This window comes from Actinia tenebrosa, unplaced genomic scaffold, assembly GCF_029948245.1.
Source record: "Actinia tenebrosa isolate PJP-AT-01 unplaced genomic scaffold, QUT_ActTen_1.0 PGA_scaffold15__27_contigs__length_11533743, whole genome shotgun sequence".
Taxonomy (NCBI): domain Eukaryota; kingdom Metazoa; phylum Cnidaria; class Anthozoa; order Actiniaria; family Actiniidae; genus Actinia; species Actinia tenebrosa.
The window spans coordinates 344,734-361,357 of record NW_028292575.1 but is presented as its reverse complement, the minus strand read 5'-3'; the positions used below and the strand labels follow the sequence as shown (position 1 = coordinate 361,357).

At 37.3% G+C, this 16,624-nt stretch overlaps 3 protein-coding genes across 3 annotated transcripts; 2 read left to right on the top strand and 1 right to left on the bottom strand.

Annotated features, from left to right (window-relative positions):
- The first annotated feature begins 52 nt into the window (after positions 1-52).
- On the top strand, positions 53-3,633 carry LOC116288870 (uncharacterized). Its single transcript, XM_089030380.1, has 7 exons — positions 53-273; positions 536-803; positions 885-983; positions 1,401-1,501; positions 1,815-1,880; positions 1,977-2,028; positions 2,460-3,633. Exons 1-7 carry the CDS (start codon positions 196-198, stop codon positions 3,548-3,550), a joined length of 1,755 nt encoding a protein of 584 aa, XP_088886506.1. The 5' UTR covers positions 53-195; the 3' UTR covers positions 3,551-3,633.
- A 384-nt stretch (positions 3,634-4,017) lies between these two features.
- On the bottom strand, positions 4,018-9,222 carry LOC116288871 (inaD-like protein). Its single transcript, XM_031695735.2, has 11 exons — positions 9,010-9,222; positions 7,390-7,499; positions 6,877-6,960; positions 6,656-6,782; positions 6,165-6,240; positions 5,973-6,003; positions 5,737-5,853; positions 5,432-5,558; positions 4,906-5,058; positions 4,578-4,697; positions 4,018-4,108 (listed from the first exon to the last, which is right to left on the bottom strand). Exons 1-11 carry the CDS (start codon positions 9,053-9,055, stop codon positions 4,098-4,100), a joined length of 1,002 nt encoding a protein of 333 aa, XP_031551595.2. The 5' UTR covers positions 9,056-9,222; the 3' UTR covers positions 4,018-4,097.
- A 790-nt stretch (positions 9,223-10,012) lies between these two features.
- LOC116288857 (hydroxymethylglutaryl-CoA synthase 1) lies at positions 10,013-15,746 on the top strand. Its single transcript, XM_031695718.2, has 5 exons — positions 10,013-10,677; positions 12,864-12,989; positions 13,251-13,575; positions 14,115-14,297; positions 14,831-15,746. The coding sequence occupies exons 1-5, from the start codon at positions 10,224-10,226 to the stop codon at positions 15,183-15,185; spliced, it is 1,443 nt and encodes a 480-aa protein (XP_031551578.2). The 5' UTR covers positions 10,013-10,223; the 3' UTR covers positions 15,186-15,746.
- The last annotated feature ends 878 nt before the right edge of the window (positions 15,747-16,624 follow it).

Here is a 16,624-nt window from a genome sequence, read left to right as displayed (position 1 = left end):
TTTTTGTTTTTTTGTTTTTAGGCAAATATACCAATAAAAAGACTTGTTTAGTTTGAAGCAAACGGTCAGGGCTATTCAAACAAAGATAGCAGATATAAACTTGAGTGAGCTTGAGTTTCGAGGCATTTGCTCAACTGAGTTGGACTCGAGTAAATTTTCTTGATCAAAGAAGATCCATTCTTCGACTTATGAATCATGGAAACTCGGATGTTTGTGACGCTTTTGCTGATCGCTGGACTCTCGTTTGTGCAAATGGAAGAATCTTCTAAAACGGTAAGATAATCAGGAGCGAGTGAGTTCGTCAGTGCCCTGCTGCACACCGGACGCCTTCACAGCAAAAGATTTAAGTCTATGACCTCGTATACTTGCTTTAATTTTTATCTCATTTTGTGTGTCGCGCCAACAAAAGGGTGCGTATTTATCCCGTAGTGAAGAACTTAACCAGTAGCAAATGAACTTTTTTCTTTCAAACAAATGAGTTGCAAATGTACATTACGTGCGATTAAGCATATCTATTCTTTTATTGATGAAACAGACTGAAAGCAACCCTTTGCTCAGCCACAGTGTAGCTAAAGATCTAACCACACGAAGCATGGTCACAAAGAACAACGATGACAATGAAGGCAGCAGTGGTAGTGGAGGAAGCGGTGGTAGTGGTGGCAGCGGTGGCAGTGGTGGTAGTGGAGGCAGCGGTGGTAGTGGTAGTAGTGGTAGCGGAGGCAGCGGTGGTAGTGGAGGCAGTGGTAATGGTGGTAGTGGAGGCAGCGGTAGTGGAACATGCCTTTGCAAAGCTGGAAAAGACGGTAGGTAACACGAAAACTATTAAAAAACGGCTATCCCTTGAAATTTCAGTAAAGAGATGTAGCTAAAATTTCATTTTTTAGGACGAGACGGAAGGAACGGCACCGATGGAAAACCAGGAGAGAAAGGACAAGTCGGTCCAAAAGGCGAAAAAGGAGAACAAGGAGACAAAGGAGACAAGGAAAGCTGCTTTGTTTTTTGATGTGAATTATGTGAGAGGTGTAACTGATCAGTGGATATATTGTAACACTTTGTGCAGACAGATAGCAATTTTGCGCGTGCAATGATACTTCACATTTCATCTATTTTTTAAACGAAATATTTTACAACCACCATATAAAATGACAGTTTATCTATATGTACTGATGATGATATGCAGAAATGTGCTCACTCTGGAAGATTTAGAATACTCAAATAGTCAGGAAGTCAGAGAAAGTGGCACATTTTTATAGGACCTCGTACATCTTTCTTTAAAACATCTCTCGCGCTTTACAACTCCCATCGTGTTTATATCACATGTAATACAAGTAAGGATGTTATCCTGTCTTAATTTCTTTTTGCTTGCACGAGTTATTTTTTTTTAAACTTCCGGTGACAGGGAGAGAGGGGTTCTCCAGGTATCCGCGGACCTCGAGGAGAGCAAGGTCTAAGAGGTCCTATTGGTAAGACTGGAAGCTGCACTTGTAGCGTGAAAAAAAAGGTAAGGCTACAGCAGATGATGATCTGAATGTCTCGCAACAAAATGTTCGGCGTCCCATCCAACAACCGCTTGGGAGTGTTAACTCTGATGTTAGATCAGTTTTGGTATGAGTGGGAAAATATACGGTACTAGCACGGCACGTACATGGTACGACATACCGTAACATTAAAATGGCTTCCCATTAGATTGTAGCATAACTCGATGGGCAACGTATAAGCGCATACATGCATATGAAAAGTAGAAGCACGCATGAATTACTTAGTAATACAAATAGATATCTATATTTGTGAACTGATCAGTTTTTTCGTCGTAGGATTTGAATGACCTTAAGAATAAGTACTCTTCCATAATGAAAGAGAATAAATTGCTCAACCAAAAGGTATGGAAATCCTTGATGTCAACCTTGAAGTACGCATATATTTTTTACTATATTTCGATTTTATTGAGTTAATAATGGAAGTTGTTTATTATATAGATTCAAGAGATGCAGTTGAAGATAACAGGGCTAGTGAATAAAAACGAAACAAGTAGGTGGAAAAAACCCTTTTTCCTAATCTATCCTCTTTCTTTCTTTAACGATTCATAGTGGTTCTTGTATTGGTGTTCATTCATCCATTCATTCATCCATCCATTCATCCATCCATTCATCCATCCATTCATCCATCTACATCCATCCACCCACCCACCCACCCACCCATCCATCCATCCATCCATCCATCCACCCACCCACCCATCCATCCACCCACCCACCCATCCATCCATCCATCCATCCATCCATCCATCCATCCATCCATTGATTAATCTTGCAATTGATCCCTTCACTCGTTTATCCATTTATTCATATGCTTTTTCTTTATTCACTTGCGCGTCCATTCCTTTTCCATTTCCTCTATCCATTACCCATCCATTAATTTACTTCAGACTCAATCCTCACTCTCTCAATTTGAATTTTTACCAGCTTCTTCATTCGGCCTGTTCGAGAAAGTCCAAAATATCCCAACTAAAGGAGCTATTTCAGTGGAGGCATTCCAGATCGACGGAACGACTTTCGTGGTCATAGCGAGCAACTATCACAATAATAATCCACAAGATAAACCAGTCTCGACAATCTACAAAATGACTGCATCTGGCCTTACAGTCTACCAGAACCTATTTAAAATAAACAGAGCAATAAAAATCAGGCATTTTGATATGGATGGTCAACATTTTCTCGCTATAGCAATCGTTCAGAACACTATCACAGGAATGTATTCCACAAACTCTGAGGTCTATAAATGGGATGGCAAGCAGTTCGTTCCTTTTCAGAAAATTCCCACCGTCGGAGGGAGGGATATGAAGTACTTCACAATTGACGAATACAAGTTCCTCTGTGTTGCTAACAGTTACAATGGCATAACGACGGCAATCTCTTCGACAATCTACAAGTGGAACAACTACCAGTTTGTGCTCTATCAGAGCATCTTCACAACAGGTGCTACTGCTTGCTCTGCCTTTACCATTGATGGCCAGCACTTTATTTCCTTTGGGCTGACCTCTTCAAACTTTGGTTCAGTTATAAACAAGCTTCCTGTCCTCAAGTTTTCTGGAATCAAAACTGGTTTTGTGGCGTTCCAAACTCTGGGTTCATTGGTAGCTTCTGATGTGACGTATTTCCGAATCCGAAACAACCACTTCCTTATACTTGCAAACAAAGCCACACAAGGGAAGCACAACGTTCACTCGTTCATCTACAAGTGGAATGGCGCGAGTTTCGTTCGCTTTCAAAACATGGAGACCTTTGGGGCAACAGGGGTCCGTTCATTTGAGATCAACGGAGAAACCTACTTAGGCATCTCCAACTCCTATAACGACCTAACAATTAGTAATGTAGTAGAGTCAGTAGTTTACAAGGCATTTGGTTCAATGTTTGCTGTATATCAGCGTGTACCAAGTGTTGGGGCAAGTGGAATGGACTTCTTCAATTACAAAGGTTCCACGTATCTAGTTATTGTCAACTACAGACACGGAAACAATATTCACTTGATGAGCTATTTGTATAAGTTTCAGTAATTCAGTCTTATTGTCTTTGAACATGCTGAAAAAAACCCAGCATAGTTTGACTTGCCGTGTCAAATAATTAAACGAAGCCGAGAAATATAGTTGTCAGTTTATGAGTCAAGGAGTCACTGGGAAAATAGCCAATCGATTCGAAATCATTTTTGTTTAAATTTTATAATTTTGTTATTTGGTAATACAACACCTTCATTGTCTCTTTCCAACACTTCGGATATTCTTTCATTATCTTTCTCATCCAATTTCTTATTCCAAATTCCATTTTTCAACCAGTTGAGTTATCCATTCTGTTTGTCAAACTCGCATCCCTATTCCATTTTCTTGTGTTTTCTTTTCAATCCATATCTTTCTTTTCTTCCTTCTTTTTTCCTTCCTTCTCAGTCTCAGATTTCCTGTTTTTATTCCCAATTCTTGCCAAACTTACTCAACTCTCAAAATAGTCTTGTATTCAAAAATGCCATAAACAGTTCATAATCTCATTTTAATTCCAAAAATATACATTTATTTCATGAATACAAATAGAAAATGTTGATGTTGATCCAAATTAAACGTAATCTGAAAAGAAATATATTTTCAAATATTAGCGGAATAATAATGGGAGACTCCATTTGTATTTACACTTCCCGACTCTAACAGTATACAAATAAGACTCTATCACCTTAGTTATTACAGGACAAATTCTACTAAACCTCCCTCCCATAGATTCTAGTAATTTTACTATTACATATTACATACAGGACCTGAAATGTACTAACTCCCCTCCCATAGATTCTTGTAGTTTTGCTATAACAGGACCAACCCTCCATTTCCATAGATTCCAGTAGTCTTATTATTACATGACAAATGCTCCCAACCCTTTCTCCTATAGATTTTAGCAATTTTTCTGTTACAGGACAAAATCTATTAACTCTTCTCAGGGCATACTCTATTTACTGTCCACTCTCCTTTACAGTTCCCGGCATCTTGACATTTTCTAGCTACGTTTCCTCCCCTCCATAAATTCTTATGGCAAGATTCTACTTACCCTCCCTCCCATAACTTTCAAGCATTTGTTGACGCATCGTGGTTTCTTCTATTGTGAGTTGAAGAGTCTCCGGTTCAACGGTTTGTTTGTTTTCAAGATGGGGGCCAACTCGTAGGTCATCTGAAGATCAACATACTTTGTCTTAGGTGAATGCAATAGATACCACTCGTTAGCCAACCACGCGCAGTTTTTGAAAGGAAAAATTGTATCGGAAATTATTTTGTTAAATCCAACAAGCGATTGTCACGTCATACTTGGTGATCACGTGACCAGTCATGAAGGCTCTCCAAAACTTGAGCTAGCGTTAATGAGCAAAGGCGAGCATTACCGTTTTCTGGCTGGTCCAACATGGTTGCGCTTCTTCTTCGTTGTTTTGACTTGACGTGTTCATTGTGGTTATCATCTTTTGGAGTAGAAGTTATTCTCTTAGAAAAGTCAATGTGTGAGCCATAACTACTTGAACGATGTCGACGCGGACTGTCTGAGGAGCAAATGAGTTGGAAGAACTTCAATCGATGGAAAACGGCTAAAGAGGAAAAATATTTGTGCTCGAAGGAGGAGGAGGAGAAGGAGGAGGAGGAGAAGAAGGAGGAGAAGAAGAAGGAGGAGAAGAACAAAAGTAGAAGAAGAAGAAGAAGAAGAAGAAGAAGAAGAAGAAGAAGAAGAAGAAGAAGAAGAAGAAGAAGAAGAAGAAGACGAGGAGGAAGAAGTAGGAGAAGAAAGAGGAAAAAGAGACAAAGAAAGAAGAGGACTCCTCTTGAGGGGGAAAAAGAATGAAGACCAGGAAAAGCGATGACAGAGTAAGTTTATAGTTATACTGTAGAAGCATAGTTCATAGGTCTTACACTAAATACCTTTATCATCGGAATTGAGCCCGTGGTTTACATATCCAAATTGTTGCCTTTTATTTGCGCTGTCCTTAATCGTTGCTATAACGGACGGAACTCTGCCTATCGTAAGTTTAATATTACCATAACAACGCTGCAAACAAAATACCTGAGATTAGCTTTATCCTAGCCATCACATTAGCTTCATTAGCAAGGACTTGGTACTATTGACACGATTTTTTTAGTACACAGTTGTGTATTAGAAGCTAACGCGTCCGCAATTATTTTCTCGCCAAGTTTTTGGACATGCGTGGTAAGATTAATAAATTTGCCTTTAGAACTTGAGCAGTATGTTCTTGTGTCGCGTTGCGCAAATCTTGTTTATTGACTTCCATGATTCGGTCTCCCTGTTGAATTGTTCCTTCGAGGTCAGTCACACTTCCTTCCGTCTATAATCAAAAATTTATCATATAAAACTGAGTAAACGTTTTGTTTTGTAAATGCAGGAGTATGGACAGGCGGGCTTGGTTTTCTCAAGAACAAAATTATAATCAAACGAAGTACTTACCACGTATGTGACAAACACGCCATTGCCATCCCTTGACGCAGAAGAAAAAAAAGGCGAACGTTTAAATGACTAACTGGATGAAAACGGACAGACGGACAGATGGGATGTCCTTCTTCACGACAGCCTAAAGGCCCTAACAAATGGTTCCAGCATTCAACCCATCATTTGACCCAAAAGGGCTTTGATACTTACTTCCGAGCAAGAATACTGAGTCCTAGATTTTCACTGATGGATTTGTGCAGACGTACTTTGATTAAAGACTTTGGAGCTGAAATACACCCAATATATAAAAGAAAATATACTCAAGAGAATTGACGCATTGTCTGAAATGAGTTTACGTTAGTCCAAGTGAAGGTAAGGTCTTCTTTTGAAAACCTGGGGTGCTTACCATTTAAACCAATCCATCCGGTTGGAAATCTATTCACTAATGGTAAGAAAAGAGCGGGAAACTTTAACTTTCGAAAAATGGTACACCCGTCTATCGAAAGAGCCGAGAAGAGCGGGAAAAGTGGATTACTTCAATCCAAAGACTGAGTTTTCGGAACTTTCCGATTGGACTGACACATATCATTTGTTTTCCAACCGGAATTTCCGGTTTTTCCGGCTAATTGGCACCCCTGTTATTGCCCCCTTAATTTATACAGTTTTCAGTTTTGGATTTAGAATGCAATTTTGCTACTCACTCTCTTTGGTAGTGAAAATTTGTTCCGGATCTTCTCGTAAAATAACGAGGCGTACTGGAGATGCTGCCACTCTTAATGTAGACACAGCTTTCTGGTGAGGGATTTCGCGCAAGCTAACATCATTCACCTGCATTTACAAAACATAGTACAAGGATAATATTTTATAGGTTATGTCGGGAGGTTCTAGAGAAATTACGAATATAATTATGTGTTCTACTTACTTCGAGAATTTGGTCGCCCACTTTGAGCCGCTTGTCTTTTGCTACTGCACCATTAGGATCAATGTTCTTGATGACTATTCCTGTCTGGATCGTGGATGCACAACGTGGTCAATTAAGAAGAAAAACAAATATTTAGATCATGTTGCATTACTGAATAACAGAAAGTTCATCTAAAGAGCAAAGATGTGCCGTACAATATTTTCTCATTTTGATTAAAATAGGTACATTCATTATCCTTTAAAATTCTCAATATTTAATTAATGACAGACAGACAAACAGTCAGGCAGACAGACAGACAGACAAACAGACAGGGACAGTCCATTTTCGCGTTAATGGGAACATTAATTTTGCTTTGAAATTTTTAGATATAATTTTGATGGCAGACAGACACACAGACACACAAACACACAGACAGGTTTCGAACTAAGAGGGAGAGGAGAGTGGAGATGGCGCGGAAGAGGTTGAAAGTTGCTGCCCTACACTACGACTGTCATTTATATCGTTTCATCCTACCAGGTATGTATCAGAGCCACCGACAATCTGTAATCCCAGACCAGAATTGTCTTTCCTTATCTCAACAGTACATTCGAATGAATCTTTGATTTGCGGCAAGTATTCCTTTTCTGAAAAAAAGAGATGAGGGTCAAATGTTGGGTCAAATGTTGGATCAAATATTGGGTCAAATGTAGGCTAAATGTTGGGTCGAATGTTAGTTGGATGTTGGGTCAAATGTGGGCCAAATGTTGGCTAAATGTTGGGTCAAATGTTGGGTCAAACACTCATTCCTGTCTAAAGATAAGGATATGGAATGGACTTTGTAGCTCTATTCCACTAAGGATATGGAAATTAAAGGTTTGGCTCCGATAGCAGAGAACAATCGCGATGCCGCACGACAAATAAAAGCATTAGAAATTAGGATATCCTTAACGAGCTTTCTTAAATTGTTTTGATAAAAGTTTTTTGATCCATTGATCCTTATTATGATTATCTGGAAAAATGAGTAGAGAATCTGATGATCGCTTATCGTGTGGCGTCGCATCTTGTTGCGTTTGGTGAGCGAGAAAGGTAATCGTTTGCAAATACGACACTTAGAAGTCTTTATAGCCACGTAAATTTGCAATAATTTTGACAAGAACAAGTGTTTTTCAAGCAGAAGATCGGTCTGTACGTTTGGGCTATTTAAAATAGCCCCCCACAACTCGTAACTGAGGCTGCAGCGAGGAACCGCCGTCACATTGATGCGAGTAAAGAATGATCCTGACCTTCTGCGACCCCGTGCGTTGACTCTGATCAACTTACAATCTTTCCCATCAATCATTGTGGATTTGCTCAATCAAACTTCACTCAACACATGAAATGAAAATGTCATCGAAATTAATAAGCCACTTTTTTATTTTGTATTAATTCACTACAAAAGCGAAGCATTGTAAAATGCATCTATAAGTCCGCTTAGATGATGTCAGTAAAATGAGTTATGTACATGTAGAGTAAAAATGAACGTCCTTCGCGGCCATATTTTCAATAAGATGGTACCACCCTATAGAATTGTGCTAGTTAGAAGTAGTACTGGATTACCTTGCAGAGATTTGCAGTCAAATTAAAACTTTCAAATCCTGCTTGAATTTCATTTAAAGATAGAGCAAATATACACCATTGTGTTGATACTTTGATGCATCGCGTATTTGCCTGTGCTTTGTAAATTCCTGAGAATCTTTGAAATGTCTCATCGTTTGTCAACGATGAAGATATTGAAACCGACCCCGATATAGACTTCTTCGTAATAAAATTGTCAAATGATCCTATCTTTAATTTTTGTTCAATTGCAATTCTCATGGGGTATTTCAATTTCAATCACATCAAATGTACGTTCGAATTCACGCTGATTTGTTTCGATAATTTAATACTAAGGACTTCTTTGTGAATCACATTACACGCTAAAGAATTGAAAAGATTGGCACGTTTAAAGCACTGAGGTCGATTCGAATTCTCTAGTCTGACCCGTGTTCTAGACAACATTCAGTAAAAATATACGAACAAAGAAATTCGACGAGCAAGCGTTGCTCTGTAAACCAGAAGCCAAAGCATCCATGCTGGCAAGATCTAAAACAAATTAAGGTTACTTCCAATTCATACCTTTTTCTGTTGCCATCGCTTCATTGTCCTTGAAAATGATCCCCATTCTGACTTTAATACATTGTGAGCTAAGCGCGATAATACTAATAATAGTCTCAATTCACCTGGTTCCGAAATGTTAAACCAGGATATTTACTGAGCGCCAAAGGCTTATAGTATGACGTTCATGGTCAGTGCTTACAAAGTGATGAGGTGTTGACGGGGCTCAGTTAAGAATAGCACAGTAACCACAACAAGTCCAGGATGATGGGCAGAACATGTAAATGTCGACGTTGACAGGCTAATCTGAAAAAAGTCGGTTTAGGTATGTAAAAAACAATTGGATTTTTTAAAAACAAATACTATTTGTTTATTCTATTTAATCGTCCCTCCATTCTTTCCTTCCTTTCCTTCTTTCTTTCAGGTCTTCCCTTCTTCCTTTCAGTTATTTTTCAGAAAACATTGCTGTATAAGCAGAAAATGCTGAGTCCATATTCAAGTGGATTAATTAAGTGTTTCTTGAATTTTTTTAATTTCAAGATTTATGAAAAGATATAGAATCAAATCATGTGCGAAAAAAATGATCCCAAGGTGAGGCGTCGTATAGACTTTGGATCTGATGGCAATTAACAGTAATCCTATTTACCTCTTAGCAGTCTTATTAGGCCGATTACAAACGTTGAACTTTACATGAACCGAACCCAAATGACAAAAACAAAGATCGCATCATAATCCATCGTATTCATTGCTTCGGCTCATGTACAGTTTGCAATCTCAAAGTTTGACGCTCAGAGTGCATTAAAAAAATAAAAATAGTTAGAAACTTACATCAGTTAGCTAGATGATGGTTCTCCCTGCCAGGAGACGTCAGGTAGAGACCACCCCCCTTTCCCCCCACACACACACCGCGCACCTTGCTTCCACCTTGCTACAGTTAAAAAACTATATAAATTTCATAACTACTCAAGGATTTGCCCCCTTTTTTTTTTTTTTTTTTTTTTTTTTTTTCGTTTTCAATTTATAACTAATCATAACTTTGGTTGTTTTTGCTTGAAAAATCATCCGATTCCTGCAAATTAACTCATACCGGATGAAACGTCACCTTCAAAATTACAGGTAACTTCCGGTAAATATAAAATCCGACCGAAAGCGTGGTTACCTTTCAGAAATAAAATGCTAAGCGTCGGCATTTTGCTTCATGATCAGCTGAGTTCATTTTAGAAGAGAAAACCTCCATGAAAAAAATGTCTAACGACATATTTGAAGCCCCAAAACACTGGCCAGAAGATGTTGGAATCCTAGCGATAGAAATTTATTTCCCTAAAACATACGTTTGTCAAGAGAAATTGGAGGAATTTGATGGTGTTAGTAAAGGCAAGTACACAATCGGCCTCGGTCAAAAACGCATGGGTTTTTGTGGAGATCGCGAAGACATCAATTCATTGGCTCTTACTGTGGTTCAGAATCTCTTTGAGAGGAATTCCATAGATCCTAAAGATATAGGGCGACTTGAGGTTGGGACTGAGACTTTGATTGATAAATCGAAGTCGGTGAAGACTGTTTTGATGCAGCTGTTTGAGGAATCGGGGAATAGTGATGTTGAAGGGATCGACACCACCAACGCTTGCTATGGAGGAACTCAAGCTCTTTTTAATGCTCTAGCTTGGATTGAGAGCAGTGCTTGGGACGGTGAGTTGGCTCTATGTCTTAACCTACATTTGTTTTAGTCTACTTTTTTTTTTGGTTTAGAAATTTTTTGCAGTACAGTTTTCCACGTGTTATTGTACTGTAGGTTTCAATTCCCTAGAATAATTTTTTTGTTTATAAATTATAAATAAGCTTAGCCTACTCTCCTTGAGCAGTGTCATCAAAAGTTTGAGTGATAGGAAAACCAGAATAGCACAGGTGGTGACGTGCACTATACTAAAGCTCCACCCCTCAACAACAAGAGACACAGAGACATACAGACAGACAGATAGCGAGAGATACATGTATTTTCATACTGAGATTTCAAATTTAACCCTGAGTAACTATGGAATACCCTGCCAAAGCAGACTGCTATCCTTTCTAGTCATTTGGCTACACATGAAAATCCTAAGTTAACCTTAGCCCTCACTCTGAACTACGCAGCTTCTGGGTTACGGGGCTGCAGTAACACTGGAATGAACTGCTGGTAGATAACAGCTACTAAACTCATCACTTTTAATCATCAGGACTACATTTCAGATTAACCCTAACTCTTAGCCATAGCTGTGGTAGCCTTCTAACAATCTAGGCCTAACCATGCAGCCCATAGCCTTATCATGCTCTATCGATGTGGGGTATTCTGTAGTTGTACCTATAACCCACCATGTTTTGTGTTTGTTATGATTTTGTAGCCCCCTAACACAACAATCTAGGCTAACTATGTAGGCCATAGCCTTATCATGCTCTATCGATGTGGGGTATTCTGTGTAGTTGTACCTTTAACCCACTAAAAACCACTTTATACTATTTGTTTCATTGCATATTAATAATAAGAGGAAGAAGAAGAAATACTAAAACAAAAAAGTTTTTGTTTTGTATTCTGCTTTTTGGAAATTCAACAACTACTGTACAGCTGTATCTGTTCCATTCTGAAATAATGATTTAAGCAAAGCAATAGAAAAGCAAAGAGCTGTTGTTTTGCTTCAAAACTAATATAATTCTGCTTTTTGACATTTCACCCACAATGAACTCCATAAAATTCTTTAAGATTCTAGTTAATCATGTTTTCCCAAGAAACCTTTATCTCATGATTTTACACTTTTTGGAGTAAGATGTAGGATTTTAAAGATATAGAATATTTAGTATGTATGGCAGGTGATTTCTTTCTCTTTTCATAAATTCTAGTTTTAATAATTGTTGACTTTCAGTTCCAGCAATAACTAATATGAAGCACAATATGTAAATATTTGTTTTTTCTTTTCTGTTTTTTTTTTTTAAATCAAATATTATAATCTTATAATCTTATCATCTTATAATCTTATATTAAATCATGCAGGAAGGTGTATGGCATTTTCCATTGTCAGTAGCACTAATTATGATAGATAGTGTCAAAAATATTTCAAACTCAAGGGGAGTTTCAGCATAGCAACACTTTTTATTGTTATATATCATCATAAAAGTGACGGCTAAGGAATTTGCATGTGGTTTGTTTTTGTTATCTTTTTTGCTTTTATAGTGACAAATTTGCCACCCAAATTATGGAAAATGTTTGCATAATGTGTTTGTTAAAGCAAACATGTCTGTGAGATACTGAAAAAATTTGAATTACAAAAATAGAGTACTATTTACTTCATGCCTATATTTGTCGTTTCCCCCCTAATCCTCCCCACAGACACACACACAGTCTAATATTTTTCATGGTAGTCCTTAGAAGAAATTAGAATTATAGAAGAAATTTGAATTACAAAGAAGAGATATTATTGAATAATTTATCATATTTGTCACAGTCACTCGCTGTAAGGGAAACTTTGAAAAAAAAGTCCCTGATGGAGTTTCAGAGTTCCCCTTTTGATTACTGCAGCGACTAATGATAAATTAATCTATACTTCTATCCTAGATTTCATCATTAATAAAGAGATATTATTTTATATATCATCAAACATTAATATTGATCAAACTTACATGTATGTTATAGTATGAACAAGAAGAAATCACAATCCGGAATGTTTTCTGTCATTTTTTCCCTTCTCCTACTGTAACTCCTCCCTCAGATAAACACACAGTCTAACATTTGTTCCATAACTCTAATACTATTAATTTTTAAGTTGCCATAGAAACAATGATAATGATATTTCTTTGGACATATTAATCTAGAAATGAGATTTTGATTGATATGATATTTTTTTCAGGTCGTCTTGCTGTTGTTGTGGCTGCTGATATAGCTGTATATGCTGCCGGTAATGCAAGAAGCTCTGGAGGAGCTGGGTCTGTTGCAATGCTTGTTGGACCTAATGCACCCCTTGTTATTGAAAGAGGTAGGGATTTGAATATCATACTGAAGATAATCAAGTAAAAAACAAAAGAGGAGAAAAGGATCATGTATGCATTTATTATATAGACCAAATCCACTCTGGCATTTTTTTTTCCTATTTCAGACCATGCGTCGTTCTCTTGATAACAACATTTTCATTTGTGTTGTATCCCCATATTCATGTGTCTTCTCATGCATGACAGCCAAACAAAGAAGTAATACTACTGTATAAAAATAAGTTGATATTTTAAACTTTATCTTCTAGGTTTGAGAGGTGTTCACATGCAACATGTATATGATTTTTACAAACCAAACATGTCCTCAGAGTATCCAGTAGTTGACGGCAAGCTGTCTGTGAAATGCTACTTTAGAGCTGTTGATCATTGCTACCAAAGATATAAAGAAAAGTTGGCCAAAAAAGAAAGTCATGATAGAGTGAATATTAATGCTATGGATTATATAGCATTCCATACACCCTTTTGTAAGATTGTTCAGAAGTGTGTGGCAAGGATGGTCTTGGCTGACTTCCTGGCAGAGCAGGAATCAGATGTGGATGTTAATGGCTGCTATAATGATTTATTAAAATACAGGTATAGTTTAATAATTTCCTGGACTTTGGTACCAAGCATTTCTAGCAGGTCCTAATGTCTGACATCCCTTGTCAACTCAAGAAAGAAAATACACTAAGATTTTGTTTTAAAAATGCATGATTATTGTGTTAATGCTGAGCCACAAGTAATGGCTGGTTGGATGTTTGCATGATGACGTCATTTGACTCTCACTACCATAATGCTTTACGAATTTCCTTCTTATTCAAATTTGTATTTCCTCTTGAGAATAGTAAGACAATTGGTGCTTATTAGCTGAACAAAAGAAAGTGTACAATACAAGGGAGTCTGGTAGTAGAGGTCAATGACGCCATCATGCAAATGTCCTATTCAGTGTTACTGGTTAAAGTGACCAGGCAAGGCAAAAACTTGACTGGGCTAATTTCCAGTTCTTGCCAAATAATGTTAGATAGTGGGATACTATTTTTTGCCCAGTAATGCCCTGATCAAAATAAACTTCCAAAAGCTATCATATTAATCCAATAAATTAATATTGTTTATTCTTGCTATTTTGCTACCAGATGTCTCAGTCTTAGTGAAACATTGAACCAAGAGACACTGGCCAAAGAGATAGAACGTGCTTCTGTTAAAGCAAGTCAGAAAATATTTGAAGCCAAGGCTTTACCATCCATCAATATAGCAAGAGAGGTTGGAAATATGTACACACCATCCTTGTATTCTGGTCTTGTCTCTTTGCTTTATGGGTAAGTCTTGGGTAATTTTTTCTCTAAAATTTGTTGTTTTCTTTTGTTTTCTTTTTTATTGATGTTGTTATTCTATATTCTTGATCAATGGTTTGTTTGTTTGTTTGTCATATTTCCTGCTGAAGTAGATCCAGAGGGGGCTCAAAGGGTGCTATGGAATACCCCCTTGAGGGTTTGATTATGTTATTTGTCCAACAACGACCAAACAATAGGCTGTATACGGTTGGGAAGTTTAAAAAACGGAAACCCTTTGTAAAATCCTGGATCCGCCACTGTAGTAACCCTACCCTATCCTTTATTGGTAAAAGTTAGCATTCCTAAAAAATAGCTAGGAAGGGGAGGGGTTAAAAATGGGAGGAGCTTGGTTACAGGTTTTTGTTTATTTTATCCCATCACCAAAGGAAAGGGCAGAAAAGTTAATGCTGGAAGTAAGGGAGTTATTTTAACCCTAAAATAAACAAAAAGGTTTCCACCTCAGGGGTGAGAAAAATAACATACTGTACATGTAATTGGCCGTATAATTATTCTTTTAGTATTCCTGCTTCTGACTTAGCTGGCAAACGTATTGGTATGTATTCTTACGGATCAGGCTTAGCTTCTGCAATGTTTTCGTTACGGGTTGCCGAAGATTTTCGTCCAAGTTCGCCTCTTCACCGCCTTCTTGCTTCGGTAGAAGACGTCCCGTCACGCCTCGCGGCGAGATGCGAAGTCTTACCAGAGGATTTTGTAAAGACTTTGGAAATTCGAGAAAAGGCGTATCATGCTAGCAGTTATACACCTGTGGGCTCGTTACAAAATCTATTTCCAGGAAGTTTCTACCTGGAAAATATCGATAAAATGTTCAGAAGAACATATTCCAGGAAATCAAAAGTCGAGTCATCGAAGTAACTTGGTCTTCAAAACTATTTAGGATTCCCATTATCGGATAACGTCGACTGTGTTTGTACTGAGTTGTTGAACTGCCGTTATGAATATTTTTCTTTCAACACCCAAAGATGACTTCATAGCAGGCAATATGGAGGCTGGGATCATACCTTTAGTTTGACTGGTGTCAACATATTTTCATAACATGAATGGTTTTTACCGATCGTTATAAAAAGGCAGATCAGACCAGATCTTTAATTAGAAACGATTTACTATGTAAAAAGATTAAGAAAAAATCAATCAATCAATAAAACAACAAAACACATGATATTGACAAATTAAAAGTCATACGTTATTGACGTATTAATGTTATTAAAAAGAGTTGTGAAAATATAGACCGATGCCGAATAAAAATATCCAGTTTATTTTACAATGAGAATGCTGCTGAATATAACTTTTGCCCATAAAAACTGCTATGCTCGACGCGCTTGCTTCAAGTCTAAAATCGGCTATTATTCTATGGCAAAGAACTGTTTTAATAATGATAATAATAATAATAAATATTAAACATTTGTTAAACTAAAACATATATTTTTCATTTTTGTGTCTTGCAAAACGGATGTACATTTATAGCCCATACCATATCCTTACGGCTCAGTTTGATTTAGCGATTTAGAAATCAATATTCGCTTATTGTTGGACATCTACAGATCTCTGTTATAAGAGAAAGGAAAAATAAGCAAACAAACAAAACGAAGCAAGGGAAGAAGGAAAGAATGAAGTGGAGAATAACAAGAGAAGTATGAAGCACTTCATATTTTCTTGAGAATAATAAAACCGGCGAAAGAAGAGAAAAACCAAAACAAAGAAAAAACGAATCAAAGAAAGAAAAACGAAGCAATCAAACAAATTAGAAGTCGGATTCAAAAACCGAGGAAACACAAGAAAAGGGGAAAAAAAATAAAATACAAGAAGCACTAAGAAACCGAAAGAAGCAAAGAAACAAACGAGGAAAGGGACAAAACTAAATCCTACACAGGAAGCCCACTTCAGAAAAAAAAAATAACCAACTAGGATTTTCGCGCGCTTTCCGAAAATGCGTCTGCAATTTTCGGATCTCGAGCGAGAGTATCAGAAAAATCCGAAAACATTTTACAAGAAAGACTCAAGAAAGAAAGAAGAAACTCGTCTATTAGGTAAACGGCAGAAAAAAAGGGGTTTAAAAGATATAAATTATAAGAAAGAAAAGTATATTCGATGTTTTGTTGATACGAGAGAATTGGACATGAAAGAAATAAAAGCATCTAAAGGGTCTATGATTCGAGACAAGTCAAGAGCGGTCGAACACTACGTATGTAAAATTAACAAATTTACGATGGTTGAGCGTGGTATGTCCTCTTATTTACCACGATATGACGTCAAAAGTTGGTCAAAATGTTATGGACTCACGAGGCGTAAGCCGA

Bases quoted from the DNA above. Each gene is read 5' to 3' on its own strand.
- LOC116288871 (XM_031695735.2), bottom strand. From the start codon at position 9,055: ATGGGGATCATTTTCAAGGACAATGAAGCGATGGCAACAGAAAAAG. The intron at 6,961-7,389 runs GTAGGATGAAAC...TCCACGATCCAG, and splicing joins GTGGCTCTGATACATACCTG to ACAGGAATAGTCATCAAGAA. The intron at 6,241-6,655 runs GTGAGTAGCAAA...GGTGTATTTCAG, and splicing joins AATTTTCACTACCAAAGAGA to CTCCAAAGTCTTTAATCAAA.
- LOC116288857 (XM_031695718.2), top strand. From the start codon at position 10,224: ATGAAAAAAATGTCTAACGACATATTTGAAGCCCCAAAACACTGGCCA. The intron at 12,990-13,250 runs GTAGGGATTTGA...TTTATCTTCTAG, and splicing joins ACCCCTTGTTATTGAAAGAG to GTTTGAGAGGTGTTCACATG. The intron at 13,576-14,114 runs GTATAGTTTAAT...TTTTGCTACCAG, and splicing joins AATGATTTATTAAAATACAG to ATGTCTCAGTCTTAGTGAAA.
- LOC116288870 (XM_089030380.1), top strand. From the start codon at position 196: ATGGAAACTCGGATGTTTGTGACGCTTTTGCTGATCGCTGGACTCTCG. The intron at 274-535 runs GTAAGATAATCA...TTGATGAAACAG, and splicing joins TGGAAGAATCTTCTAAAACG to ACTGAAAGCAACCCTTTGCT. The intron at 1,502-1,814 runs GTAAGGCTACAG...TTTTCGTCGTAG, and splicing joins CTTGTAGCGTGAAAAAAAAG to GATTTGAATGACCTTAAGAA.